The sequence below is a fragment of the Zootermopsis nevadensis genome, unplaced genomic scaffold, assembly GCF_977971745.1.
Source record: "Zootermopsis nevadensis isolate Lab colony 2312 unplaced genomic scaffold, Znev_1.0 Znev_ptg000012l, whole genome shotgun sequence".
Taxonomy (NCBI): Eukaryota; Metazoa; Arthropoda; class Insecta; order Blattodea; family Termopsidae; genus Zootermopsis; species Zootermopsis nevadensis.
The window spans coordinates 14,134,405-14,149,322 of NW_028259144.1; the positions used below are offsets into that span (position 1 = coordinate 14,134,405).

A 14,918-nucleotide genomic window follows, 5' to 3' on the forward strand; every position below is an offset into this window, starting at 1 on the left:
TGTAGTGTGGAGCAAGAAATCGATGTGTGTTTGAAATAATTTATTGAATCAAGAATGTGTAGCATGTTCTTCGAAAATGTCAGCTAGAAACATATTTCTTCTAGGTTATTGGTCAAGGTCTCTTTATTTATGCAAACAGGACGGGAAGTTTCGTATTCCGCGAAGGACATCATGTGTCCTCAGGCCTAAACATTAGCCAGAAGGCAAGTCAGTGAAGAGAATTTCCATCTGTTCCCGAAGATTTATTTTGACTTCAGAGCCTGTCTCCTTTTGTTTGGTCTGCTGAAAATCTCTCTTAAAATTGCTTCAACTTCGATTTATGTCTCACTTGGTTTTGCTTAAAGAAAGTCTGTCTGAAATTTTGTTTACATTCCAGCTTTTCATTTTGCGTAGTCTAATATAAACTGACCTTAAAATTGATCGAAATTCAGTGTTAGTCTTTTTTTTTTTTTTTTTTTTTTTTTGTTTCTCTAATGGAATTTGTTAAAAATTAGCTTGTAGGATGCCGTGAATACAAACACGTATCAACCAGTACCTCGCTTTAGCCCAGGAGAAGTTAAACAAACTGCGTTATTAAATAAAATCCTGTCGTTCTAAGAGCTGTTTCAAATTGTAAATACTCGCCGACGTTTAAGGGACCATCTGTGTCCCCGTCATCAGCGCATCTGATGTGACATGGTTTCGAAAACGCCAGAGAGGTTTTACCATTTGACACTGCTGATAGGCCCAGTGGATTTAAATAATTCGGCTCGCTGTGAAAGTTTCATACGATGCTTTATTCTGATGGAATCAAATGTTACTTAAGCATGACCTTCGAATAATTACGCGATCTCATACTTTTTGAAAACTCTTCAAAAAATGGGTTTCGAGTGAATTCTCTGGAATAAGATTGTGTACTTCTGCCCCTAAACACATTCTTATCATACTAACACGAACTTAAATTGCGTGCTTGTAAATTCGAGTCATGGTGACCGAATATGCCTTATAGGATTTGAGGTTTTCACAGTGGTGAGTCTGAAGATGGCTGTCTTCTGGGTTGTTTCGCCGTGTAGTCTGGTAGATGCCCACCAACGTTTCAGAGGTCATGCTGCCTCCGTCATAAGGGCGATTTTTTATTAGTACGAGGTGCGATCGGAAAGTTTCAAGACTGCGCGTATAAAAACCCGTACACTTATCTCAGGTATTAAATTCATCCATCACCCTCGAAGTAGTTCCCCTGGGAGTGAACACAACGATCCCAGCGCCGCTGCCAAGCCTGGAAGCATCCCTGGAAATCTTTCTTTGTTAGCCTGTCAAGCACCATCTGCGATTCTGCCTGAATCTCTTCTATCGTCTCAAATCTCCTTCCCTTTAGCTGAATTTTCATCTTTGGGAAGAGGGAAAAGTCACACGGAGCTAAGGAGGGTGCGGGATGACGGCCATGGTGTTTGAGGCCAAAAACTGCCGAACTTTGAGGGCGGTGTGCGCTGGCGCGTTGTCATGATGCAGCAGCCAGTTGTGGTTGCGCCACTTTGACGGCCGCTTCCGTCTCACATCTTCACGCAACCTCCCATAGCCTATCCCAACAATGTCGCACAAGTCGTTGATGGTACGACGTCGATCTTCGTGAATGGCCTGCCGAATCTTCGTAACATTTTCGGGCGTTGTGCTCGAAGATGGTCGTCCAGAACGCTCGTCATCATCGACAGAGGTTCGGCCATTTTTAAAACGTGAATGCCACACAAAAATTTGTGCACGACCCATTGCGGACTCCCCAAATGCTTGCTTTAGCATTTCATAGGTTTCCGTAGCCGTTTTGGCGAGTCTTTGGCAAGAGATTCAGGCAGAATCGCAGATGGTGCTTGACAGGCTGACAAAGAAAGATTTCCAGGGATGCTTCCAGGCTTGGCAGCGGCGCTGGGATCGTTGTGTTCACTCCCAGGGGAACTACTTCGAGGGTGATGGATGAATTTAATACCTGAGATAAGTGTACGGGTTTTTATACGCGCAGTCTGGAAACCTTCCGATCGCACCTCGTATATATTTAAGGATGTACATCAAGGTAAGTTTCTTGTTATGAAGTGTGACGTATATTGGTCCTATTAATGGTTGATTGTTTTCGCTTTACATTTATCTCGGCAGTGCACGATAGAAAGACCCGTGAGGAATAAAATGTCGCTGGATTCACAAAAGTAACTTTACGTTTTCCGACTGACTTTTCTTGTCGTGTAAATCTGCACTAGGATCATGCTCGCGTGCTGAAGAGAGAACATGCACCTGTAAATTCGTTGTTGCTTCGTTTCCATTGTTTTAATGGATAGCCTCACGGAGTGTCTGTCCAGAGTCATGAGTTTGACGTCAGTAAATCAATTTGTTGCTTCGCAACTCAAGCCAGCAGCCGACAGTCTTTTGTCGACCCTCGTACTCGCTCGATATTTTAGGCTGATGGGACCTTGGGTTTGTAATGATCACAGATTCCCGCCACAGGACAAGTTGCAAAATGGCTGTACTTAATGCAGGTTACGAGTATTACAACAAAGGCTTGATTTGTAAGTTACATAAAGATGTATCAAGAAGATTTCTGTCTTCTGGGTTACTGTGCTGTGTAGTCTGGTAGATTTCCACCAACGTTTCGGAGGTCATACTGCGGAAGGATTCACTTGACATGAGAACTTATTCTTTAGTCTGCATATTTAAACTCGGTATTCCTTCTTATTTGTTCCAATTCGGTATTTTTGTTCCCATTTTACTTCGGCACTCCAGGTGACGATGTACACAATATATTTCGATGCACGGAATCCGGGGTGGCCGACCTGATATCCCCATCTTAAGGACGACCCTGAATCACATTATTACAAAGCCTTTTTTATTTTTACTTCCGGCAGTGTGACACAAAGCTATTATTCTGAGGAAATTGGTTTCTCGAAATTTATAAAGAATGTTGCGACGAACATGCATAACCCCCTTCCCCAGCAAAAAGCGTTGCGGACTCTTCTCGAAGTTCTATGAGGAAATGGTTAAATTCCTCAAACATTCCACGACTTTTCTTGATGTCATCTCTTTGACTATTTTCTTCGTAATTGTGGATTATCTAGAAGCCAAAACCCGGGAACTGTTGCAGTCTACGCCATTTCGTTTAAACTATCCACTAATGAATTCATATCAATAACACCCCAGCCCCTACGCAGTTTGAGGTTAGGTAGTTGCTTTCTGTACGTAAGCAGTGAAAAATAACAGCGACATCTGTCATCGCTTTACATCAGAGAGACTGGTGAGTTGTGAAGATTTTTTTCGATGACAGCGATTAAATTACTGTTATCGATATATCGCTCATCTCTATCCGTTGGGTCAAGAGGGTAGTGAACAAACAGGAATATCGTAACAGTGAAAAAGAATTCGCGAAGTCAAATATTCAGCTCTGCCTTTCTGGGTAAAAAGTCGTAATCCAACGTTTAGGAGAAATTTAGATTCTACGAAATGTTGAAAGTATATTATTGTTGGAAATTTTAAAAATACTTTCCATACCTCTAAGAAAACACGCGCCATTACCGATGTTTCTGTTTTTTCTGGGTTGTGCAGACTCGTTGATAGATGCCAACGTTTCGGAGACTGCTCTCTTAGCATTAATACGAAGGAACATGAAACAGACGTTTCATGGCTTGTTGCAGGCATGCGGTTGGTCGCAGAGGCCACGTAGCAGTCTTGAGTGATGACGTGATGAGAGCTTCGCTGTTGGTTCTGCTCTTGGTGGCGGTGCGTGCAGTGGTCGGCGGAACCAACCGGAGCTTGGTGCCAGATGACACCGAGCAACTCGGCTCCTGCGTACCCAACATCCTCGAGGGCGTGTTGGGTTCCGCGATCAACTTACCGGGTTGGGTTTTCAGTCTGAAGCGGATCGCCATGGAAGTGGTATTAGGGTCCTCCGAGGTGGAACATCTTCTCAGGACACTGGGAGAACATCCAGAGCTCTCAGCCATTGCAGTGTCCTCGCCCCGTCCACCAGTGTATGCTGCAGTGGTGTACCGCGTTGGCGACCAGAAGATGCAAGTGCATCAGCTTAGCAACGTGTCTGCGGTGGACAAGGCTTGGCGGCGTCTGCTGGATGCTGACTGGAACCACAGTTACAAGGCTTCTAACATCACAGATCTCTGGACGCCACTGTTTTTTGACTGCCTTACACAGAAGTGGCTATTCGGTTATACAGTCTCATTGCGCAGGTACAGTATGATTTGGACAGCGATCCAAGCCCCTTGTTGCTCTCTACTTTGATCGCGGGTAACAAACCCGTGGCTGAACACGGCAATGGTCTACAAGAAATTGGGGGTGTTGTGGAAAAGTGACGTGATCATTAAGAGATCCAAATTAAGTTCCAGGTGGAGGCCTGCACTTCAAGATTAAAAATGATTTAAACTATGCACAAAAGAAACGTATATATAACATCACAAATAATATGTAATTCTCGGGGTCGTAAGCCCGGAAGACTTGATTCCAGAACCACTTGTTGCTGCACAAATGGAATTTCACCTCGTGTGAACTGTGAGCCAAATTTATTGTTCTTATTCTACTATAATTTTTCGTGTTTGACTATAATGTTAGAGTGAAATATATCATGGGTATGAGAATGGCGGAAAAGTCAATTAAAAATGGAAAGTGGGAACTGGTGGGATTTGGATTAGAGATCAGTATCGGGCTTTTGTGAAGACAGTAACAGACATTCTTGTTAAGGGTTAAAGGTTTCTTGATTAGTTAAGTGACTCAGTATTTTCAAGAATATCCACGTAATATAAGAATCAGCTAGTTAATTACTTATTAAATGAAGATTTCTGCTTCTGGGTTGTTACGCCGTGTAGTATGGTAGATGTTTACCAACGTTTCGGAGGTCATATTGCCTCCGTCATCAGGGTGTTCGCTCTGTATTGTTTCACAGTAATGCGTAATTACACACCTTATTGCGTGAAGTTAAAAAGCTATACACTGTTTGTAATATAGGCATAAGTTTTCCTGACATTTGATGACGTCTTTCCAAGCCTGTAATTGATACTGAAATACGTTCCTGTACCCGGTAGGCCTAAACAGATTTCTTTAATACTTTTATAACTTCGGTATCAAGGTAATTTTATCGCTTTTAATTAAGATATTTTGGAGTGATTTGTTATTTCGGTTAAGGATAATAATTGAGCTTCTAAGTGTTACATAAACTGCACAGAGACTGGGAACTTAAAAATTCTCTCTACAAATCGCGTCCCGTGGACAAATGAAAATTCATTGGCGTCAAAATCATGTATTGGAACGACATAGTTAGTTCAAAGTTACAGTCGATGAGAAAAACTAAGAAATTTGAAAGCCATTCTAGCTTATATCAGAGCTGATCTTTACTATGTATCTCATTGTTTTGTTGTGTCTTATTGTTTTTGTTGTGTCCTTTTGTTGATTGTTTTGTTCTGTCTCATTGTGGTGAGGTATCTCATTGTTTTGTTGTGTCTTATAGTTTTCTTTTCTTGTTGTGTTTTTTTATTGTTTTTGTTGTGTCTCATTGTTTTGTATCTTATTGTAGGTCACTGCCACCGGGTATAAACCCATTTGCAGTCAAAAATAAATAATAATAATAATAATAATAATACATGGGGAAGGTGATGGATGTCAACTACTTCAAGCGTAGAACGATCCATCAAACGGGCAATATTTATTTTTCTTTGAAAAATAAATACAGTTTATTGCAGTATTATCTTAGCAAATCGTACTGAAAGAACAAAATTTATTAACTTTCTTATAAACTAAATCAGATGTGAAAATATCTTCTTGGCGACTGAAGCAAAATTTTCTGACAAACGCATCGGCACAAAACTGACCGACCGACTCCAACCACAGGTGTCACCATAGTCTCACATTTCTTACTAACAGAGTCGCCCCTGTCAGAAGTCTCTTTGCCCATCGCACGAACTCCGTACTCACAGAGTCAAAGAGTCATGGACATTTGCTATTTTGTTACACAGGGTGATCAAAAAGTCATTCAACCCATTCCTGACACACGTCCTGTTTATCAAAGAATAAATTGTATTAAAATGAAATAACAACAAATAATGTTATATTAAGTGTTGGAAATGTCCACCGTGTTCAGCGAAGAATGCATTAACTCTTTTTCTCACGTTTGATGCAATCCGGTAAAGAGTTTCTGCAGCGATGTTTTAAATGCACAGTTCGATATTGGTGGTGACAGTGACCGACGTTTCAGAGGAGTTTACTTAACAACCTGACATTCTGTGCTCTACGATCGCTCTGAGGAAATGCATGTCTGATTTCTCCATTATCTTTTCTTCTGTCGTAACTCCAATATTCGCATCCGCACGTCGTTAATTCTATAGGCTTTTCATAAGGATCGCTTTTAGAATTTATGAAGTGATGGCTGTTGCTGCACTACCATATGGAAGTGAATGTTGGACAATGAAGAAAAGAGACATACAAAAATTACAGACAGCGGAAATACGATTTTCAAGATCTGAAGACATAAGGGAAGAATTAGGAGTATTTTCAATTAATGACAGAATAAAAATACATAAACAAGATTGGCTAGAACATGTAGAAGGGATGGAAGAAGGTCAAATACCGAAACAGACCTTTGGTATAGGATCAAAGGAAGAAGAAATCTCCAAAGGTGGATTTCATAGAAGCCGGAACAGGTCATCGGCCTAATCCGTGAATTGGAGAAGAAGAAGAATGCACCTTATATCTTGATAGGACTGCTACATTTATTTAGTTTTATATTATCATATTTGCCTCTAATAATTTATACTACAGTGTACAAAGTCGGAAGCCCTCATTTGTTTTATCAGGGCATTTTATTTTTAAAATATTTTTTACTGTTACACGTTTCTTTTGCTTGAATGAAATTACTTCAGTTTATGAATCGGACATTTTCATGTTGTAATCATTAATTGTGTTGGTATCTATGTAATATACAAACGGGCACCAGGATTTTGTTTTCTCTACAAGGAATTAAGAAATGATCATTAGCAAATAGAAAGGGCTGCGAAGTTTGGCAGTTAATTTGTTGTTTTATGTCAAATACGTGATTTTGAATTGTAGTATGGCTTTTTGTTTGTGTGTAGAATTTTTATAGATTTTAACACGTGCTCTTTATAACATAAAGGCATTTTAACTTTAGATAGACTTATATTATGTTACAGTTATTGATTAATATCCTCCAATAATATGGTCCATGTATATTAAGATGAGCATTTTCGACAAACTTCTACTCTTTCTTCATTCGGTTCTGACTATTTATTGCTTTAATAAAGTGGCGTGGAGGGTAATCATAAACCTTTACGTTCAGATTAAACGTCTTTTTTATTGAATCATGAATGTGACAACTTTCTTTACGCGCCAGCCTTTTACACGGATGCCCCAGTTTTGCAGAAGACACTGTCTGGTCTGTGCTGATGACACGAAGTTAGTGGGCGAACCATGAAGAAAATCACCAAATATATTATTAGATGCTACTAAGATATTTGGTATAGAAGCAAACGCAGTTAAAATGAAGTAGTCTCTCTATTTTATGAAGGGACAGTGTTTGTGCCTGCGCTCTGTGTGATGCATGTCCCAACACGAAATAGACCGAGTACAGTCTGAATGTCCGTGTCTTGTCATCAGAATACAGGGCGAAAGCATTTGAAAATAAGTAATAAATCCTTCGAACATGTGACAGGAAACAGCAGTAGGCTTGACAGACGAAATTAAGAAACTAACAGAAGATTAAGTCTGGAAATGCTAGCTCTCGTTCAATTCAGTCTTCCGTCTGCTACCTGAAAGGGATGAAGTGACGAGAGGCTGGGGAGAGTTATTATTTGTACTCTTCATTAAATATTATGAGGGTGATTACATCAAGGAGGACGGGGATAGTAGAACGCGTGGTAAAGATGAGAAATTCATACGAAGTACTGGTCGGAAAATATGAAGGGAAGAGGCTACTTAGAATATCTAACACATTCAAAGTTTCTATCGGAAAAACTGATGGGGATACCATTTGGAAGGCCGGGGCTTTTGCGAACGCGAAAATGGAACTTCGTTTTTCATAAAAGGAATTGGGTTTGACTAGGTGAGCGAATGTCAGTCTCTAGAGATGGTTCTGCTCTTTGGAATTAGTGAATAATTGAAGTGCTGACTCTGATTTCCTGTGAACTTTTCAGAGAAGCAGCAGGCATCTTCTTTGCAGCAGATGAAAACCTCGACATTCATCAGTGCAATGAGTCGTTCAACTCGGTGTTCGGGGGCGGCCATAAATGTGATCAAGAGACAACAGAGGTGCGTAGACATTCTCGGCTTCATTGATTTATTAGGTGACTGGTATTTACTGCATAGTAGATTCAAGTGCTTACGGTGTCGTCGTATCTCACTACAGTAAGATCTAAATATAGAAGCTTCAATTAAAGACGAACAGAACCTAATCATTGTGGTTGTATTTCTGCCCATCAGATGGATGTACCACCATGACTCGTACGATAGAGCCTTGTTTAAAAAAATCGTGAAAGTGAGGTTGGCATTAAAGTAGAAGCAACATTTTATCCTACTTATGTAAAGTAATCATGTCGCACTGTACGCTCTATAGCAATTTGGGGGGAGAGATGGTATAACGCCTACTGATTCTTGACCTCGGCTCTAGATAGGGGGGTGAGTGTTTAGCGTTATACCTCGGCCGCGCTCTACGAGATGTGACAATTAAGTTCCCAGAATGCCCGCGTAAAAGCTGTATTTAGTTGCTTACACATTAATGGTTGCTGTCACCTTCTAAGCAGTCTCCTTGTGCACGTATATATTCACTGAGTTTTGCCCAAAATATTTCTGGAATGCTCTTCAAGATAATCGTTGCGTGTCTCTCAATGTCGGCAGTGTTCGAAAATCTGTGGCCATTCAAACCGGTCTTCAGTTTTTGGGAATAGCCAAGAGTCGCGCGGGATGATCCAATTTCAGTATCGACTTTTTTGGCCAAAAACTCTCGGACAGCGAGAGCGTCGTGAGCGAATTCTAAATTTCCAGATAACAATGCTGGTTCACTGTTCAACCTTGTTCAGTAAACTCATAGTGAACAATGCCCTTGTGATCTAGGAAAAAAAAGAGGATTGTCTTCACTTGGGCTAGCGGCATGAGTGCTCTTTTTCTCCTCACTCAAATGCACTTGACTTTTCGCAGCGTCAGCGAAATAGTCCTCTGTTAACTTCAGCAGAGTTTCACTCGCGGTTTTGCCCAACTTTGCACAACATTTGATGTCAGTGCTTTGCTCTAGCAATCTAGGATTCATTCTTCCGCCGGGACGAAAACGCGCGTTTGTGTAACTCTGCCACTGCTTTGCTACTGCTGGCTTCTGTGCTTCGCCCAAACAAGATTGGGCCACAGACACGTCGTAACACGTCGCTGTTTGTTAGTTATTATTCGCCCACTCGCCACTCGATGCGACATATGCGGGCATTCCGCGAACATAATTGTCGCACTTCGTAGAGCCTGGTAGGAGACTCCGGTTCGGATCAAATAGGAGGAAGGGTGGACCCAGAACCGGTCCAGTGGCAGAGGCTACAAGAAGACCCTGTCGGTCTTCGGGGTCTGTAGTCAGTGAGTATAATCTCGAATAAAGTGAAAGTTTGAAGGAATGCACAGACCTCTGAAAATTCGGATGAAGTTCCCACTCCTACAGTCATTTAACTCAGGTATTGTAACACAAATATATTTGACATACCGGGAGGTTATCTTTGTGATGTATGTCCATTCGTAACTGTCCATCAGATCCCTTAAGGCAACCCCAAGTAGACTCAAGGTCTAAAATTCAACAGTCGTTTAAAAAAAAGCTTTTTACAGAAACACAAAATTTCGAAGAGTAACGGACATTTGATCTTCTAATATCTTATTTCAGAAGGGGAGTCAAGTAATCTTTCCGAAAACTCTGATTGGGATATTTCAAGGTTTTCCTTAAACTCCCCAAGCAAATTCGAAACATTGGCTTAAAGTATGTCTCTATGTTCCCTTCCGACCCTTTTCAATGCAGCGTACATAAACGTCTTAACGTAACTCGTGAACCTTCCATGGTACAATTTCTTCCTTATGGAGTTGGTTGTTATGTGCTTTGAAGTTTTCTGTGTGGTAAAAAACACTGGTTGTGTTCTTCTGAGTTGTGACGCCACGTGGCACTTTAAGTGGTTAGTAACGTTTCAGAGAAATGTGCTTTCACCTCTTTTGAAGATGAAGGCGATACGTTCCTCCGAAACATTGGTGTTCACGGCATCACGTCCCGGACGACAACTGTCGAATTAATGACTGTTCATCTGACCCGCTGTTACGAAATCTAGAAAATCAGTATTGCCAGTTCAAATGTCCACCATTGTGCCGATAACAGAGATGGTCTGTGAGTGACTTCTTTGTTCGCAGTGTGTGCCTGCTAAGGGTCTCGGTGTTCGTCGGGGCTACACATGCACGTGCCGGGCCGGCTACTTCTCCCACGACTTGGATTTTGCCAAGAGGCAGTTACGGGCAGACGGCATCGAGGCGACCATCCTGCCAGGCGACAACACACTCTACAAGTAAGAGACAGCAATTAAGGGTCGGATCAAGTTCCATCCGAGGCTGTGTGTAAGTAAGAGACGATTCCTACTGTCGTCACAGTAGTCAACTTACACTGTCGTCGCGATTTAATGATCCTTCTTATCAGCGCTCAGCATTGTGTGTCTGGAAACAGCGTTGGCGAACATTTACGTGTTTGCGAGGCTCTTTGTTAGTTCTGGTTTACGAGTAAATCATCTGACATTTCACGCCGGTGTTACACTGGCATGTAATCTGGCTGCAAGAAGCTTTCAACTGCACCCTCCGATGTTTGGAGTTCAAATGAAGAGCTGACAGAAACGCTACGTTCCTCCGGCCGAGCTGGGGCTTGCTACGTCATACACAAGCAGGAGCCCGGGATCTATGAATCGTGGAAGTACCCAAGGATTCGGTGCGTAAAGAGTTGGGTTACGATGAAGCTAGCAATGACATTACATTAAATCATCCTAGGATTCTTATCAATCAGACTCTGGCTAAAAACTAGAGGTAGCTGCAAGCTAAGACGTCACAGCAGGTCAGATTCGGATTTAGTTCAACTTGTGCCAGATACAATAAGTAATAGAGAGCTTCTGGCTGGGATTTAGTTCAACTCTTGACCAACACAAATAATAGAATGTAGAATCTAGTTAGTGTTTATAATTGGAGTAATTTAATGTTATTTTCCTGTTGTCTGCGGGACGTAAATTTTGTCTTTTATTTCTTGGTTCACAACTTCCCTTACTGTCTTATAATAAAATTTCAGTTTAATTTATAAGAAAATATGTAAGTAACTGTCAAAAATACTAGATATAACCTGAAATTCCATTTTATGTTTCATTTCTCTGGTCATTATATTTAATGAAGAATCACGAGAGTTTGTTTGGACAATGGTAAGTATGAACCCTAGAAAGACCCAGCGAGAAGTATCACGAACAGAATAGCAACACACCCTAACTCAGTTGTCAGAACGATCAGTTCGAACTAACCCCACAATTCTTTTGTGACTTTATTTTCTTTCGACAGTGTTATTTTCATACGTTCTGTGTACTTAGTGCGTCCAGAGAACTTATAAGAGGGATGCGTGCTTCATCCTGAACAATTTGCCAAGTTTAAATTAAATTTTGTAAGGGGGACGTCAACAATTTGAACATAGGACAATTCCACGTGAACTGTAAGTTCTAGAACTTACCTAAATCTAATTAGCGAAGCAATTAGAAAATGCAAATCGTTGGAAAAGCTCGGGGGGAATGGCCAACATATTAATTAAACGTGTTGTAAAGTAATGCGTCCTATTTTGTTCTTAAGTAACGAGATCACATACTTCATTGAAACTTTGGAGTTTTCTTGGATTTTATTTTATAATGTAACACAGATATCTCGCCACAAAATTACTTCTGTGGTCCTCGAACGTCTGCCGGCGTTCAAGCAATTCACGAGTGCGTCATGTTATACCTTGCGTGTTGCTGATGGAACCGTCTCGAAAATGGTGTCTTCATTTCATCATCCGAAAAGAAGTGGTGTCCCCTCAGATGTTCCTTTAGTTTCGGAACGAGAATGAAGTCAGCTTCATTAACTGTATGGTGGGTGGTCTAAGAAGGTGAAACCAAGGCGTCCGTGCGCTCGTGTGAGGGTTCGCAGTGCCGTGTTAGAGGAAAACGTGCCACATGTCAGGACGAACTCCATGAAAAATCCTTCGTGTCTTCAGTCTTTTGTAGCTTTCCAACTTACCGTCACGAATAATGGTACCGCCAGGAGCCATGAATTCCAAATGCAGTGCACCAGTGGTCCTCGGGTCGCATGTGACCCTTGCAACTTTTCATTTGGCCCATCACATGATTCGAAAATTGACCAATGCGAGAAAAACGCAGATTTTCTGAAACTCAGGAGAACATTTACGTGGGATAATGCTACTGTCGTTGAACCTGGTGAATATTATCGACAATAACGAAGAAAATTATTGCTCAGTTTTAAATACCTGAGACTTTTCTCTGTGACTTGGCAATGTTGTGGTAATCAGACGCATCGGAAACGGTTTACAAATAGTTAATTTGGCATTTGGTCCATTCATAATAATATGGACGCTTGAAGGGGTCATGCTGTTTCCATGGACGTGCCGTAGTTACAGTTCAGCAAATATAAATTCCACACGTCCAAAGACGTTACAGAATGACGTTTCAAGAAACGGCACCATCAAAACCATCGATAAGTGCATGGTCCAGACAATTTTCAGAGACCGGAAGTGTCTTTCACATGAAAGGTTCACGGCGTCCAAATGTGTCTGACGAAACTGTCGAAAGAATCGCGGCATATTTGTCCATATTCCACTGTTGTCATCACGAATTGTAATTGGCGCGTTCGACAGTGTATCGGTTGTTACAAAGACGTTTGTGTCTGCATGATTACAAGTCGCAAGATGATAGGGCAGCCCGTAAGAAATTTCCAGTCACCATGCTTCAGAAACTGGACGAAGACAACGAATTCCCGAGGAAAATCATGTTCTTTGACGAGGCTACATTCAAGGGAAGGTAAATAAACAGAACGTGCACGTCTGGGGACCAGAATACCTTCATGCTACAGCAGATCACATTAGAGACAGCGCCAAAGTTAAATTGTGGTGTTGCCGAGCCGAAATTACCTTTATTTGCTGGAAAGCATCGTCTATCCACAGTTACAAGTACTGCAACCTGCAGAGTTCTTCCAGGAAGACGGCACACCATCGCCCTTGTTAAATACGTTTAATGTTCAGAAGAAGAAAAAACTTTGAGATTTTCTGTCGCAGATGATGCTCAAACAATGTGTCTGTGTCTTTTCGAAAAGATTTTATTCACGAGGAAAGTTATAAATATTGTTTATATATATCTTGTATTACTTCGTAAAATAAAATCCGTGTGTTTCCAGCCCTGAATTCAAATCACTAGGTACACCATAAACCTGAAAACTCGTAATTCTTAATTTTGAAGCGTTCGATCATCTAAAAAGTAAAATAAAAGTTTCTGCACTAAAATTTGAGAAGTGAATCTCATTTCGTCGCCATTGCTGTACTAGAATCACCTGTATATATTAAACTACAATCTGATTTAATCCAGTTATTTAAAAAAATTAGGGAAGAGGGACTATTAACAAAACTTTATTCACGTCGCGGGTATAAATAATTTGAACTTTTCGTACTTCTTCTACGTATCTTAATTGAGTGAACACGAATAGAAATCGGAGATGGAAAATGTCAAAGAACGGTTTTGGCAGCTTTGTCCTCCAAACTGGGACACACCTTTCGGCTGTATTTGCCAGCTACTTTGCAAGTGTGACGCAAACAAATGGAGGGATGGCAGACAAGTAGAAAGTTTCTGCTGTGCACCCCGGTGAAGTGGAGTTGTACAGCCTACTCACACTGCATTGAATTATGGGAAGGAAGAGAACTTTGTGTTCAATACATCATGTTGCCGTCCTGTGAAAATGGGAGTACGTCCAAATAGTCTGCTGCATTCTAAACGTAATGTTTTTTCCCTCTTCCAAGATTATGTAGCAGAAATGAAAACTCTCCGGTTTGAGGGAGATTTATAAGATGTCTCTTGAAACGATAATCAAAGTTGGAGCCCTACTGCTTCATGGCTGCCTTCAAATGTGTTGACTTATTAATAGATTTTGAATTGGACTAAACTGCTAACGCATTGATCACATTTCTGTACGGAGCTAATACCTAAATTTACTTTCCAACGCATGCTTTCGTTTGTTCAACAAAGATGACACATCAAAAATTACAGAACCTTATTTCTGTTTATAGTTTCCGCTGGTGCAGGTTTCCATAACCTATTAATTGTTTGGCACAATTCCGAAAAGTTTTATTGTTGCTAATTTGTTTATAACATACAAAAGTGATTAAATGTTTCTTATAGTCTTAGAGTTACGTATGTTCATAATCTGCAGATTTCATGCATCTAATTGGAGTCGTTGTTATACCAAGTGCTGAAATTTTATATCGTAACTTGACATGCTTACATGTGGTACTGTAAATAATACTGGCAGACTGTTGTTAAATAATTTTCCACCATTGAAGTTTTGTACTTCTCATTTGCGATGTGAGACACAGAGAACAGGCTTTCGGGAATAAAACACTGCTGAAGTACTGCTTCGTAAATCAGCAAAATGTTCGGAAAAGCCGTTCTGGACGTACTGGATAGACAGTATCTTCTGTTCCTTACTGCAGAACTCCTTATTAAAATACGCTAATTACAATATTCCGTCAGTAGGTCTAACTTACCAGCCATAGAGCAGACTCATTCTTTATAACCTAATAGTGGTTCAGATAGTTAAGAAATTCTGCCTTTTAAAGAACCCGGATGTTCCTTTCCTTATTCATAACATCTCGTCAATGGATTTTG

At 40.8% G+C, this 14,918-nt stretch overlaps 1 protein-coding gene across 10 annotated transcripts in view; it reads left to right on the forward strand.

The window, feature by feature from the left end:
- Window positions 1–14,918, forward strand: part of smog (G-protein coupled receptor 158 smog) — a 99,666-nt gene that overhangs the window by 62,308 nt on the left and 22,440 nt on the right. For 9 of the 10 annotated variants that reach the window (XM_022064436.2, XM_022064435.2, XM_022064440.2 and 6 more), the window contains 3 exons: window positions 3,648–4,196; window positions 8,163–8,277; window positions 10,390–10,541. In XM_022064436.2, coding sequence (XP_021920128.1) covers window positions 3,697–4,196; window positions 8,163–8,277; window positions 10,390–10,541 — 767 coding nt within the window. In that variant the 5' untranslated portion in view covers window positions 3,648–3,696. Of the gene's footprint in view, window positions 1–3,647; window positions 4,197–8,162; window positions 8,278–10,389; window positions 10,591–14,918 lie in introns of those variants that run through there. The other variant, XM_022064443.2, reaches the window with a different exon arrangement.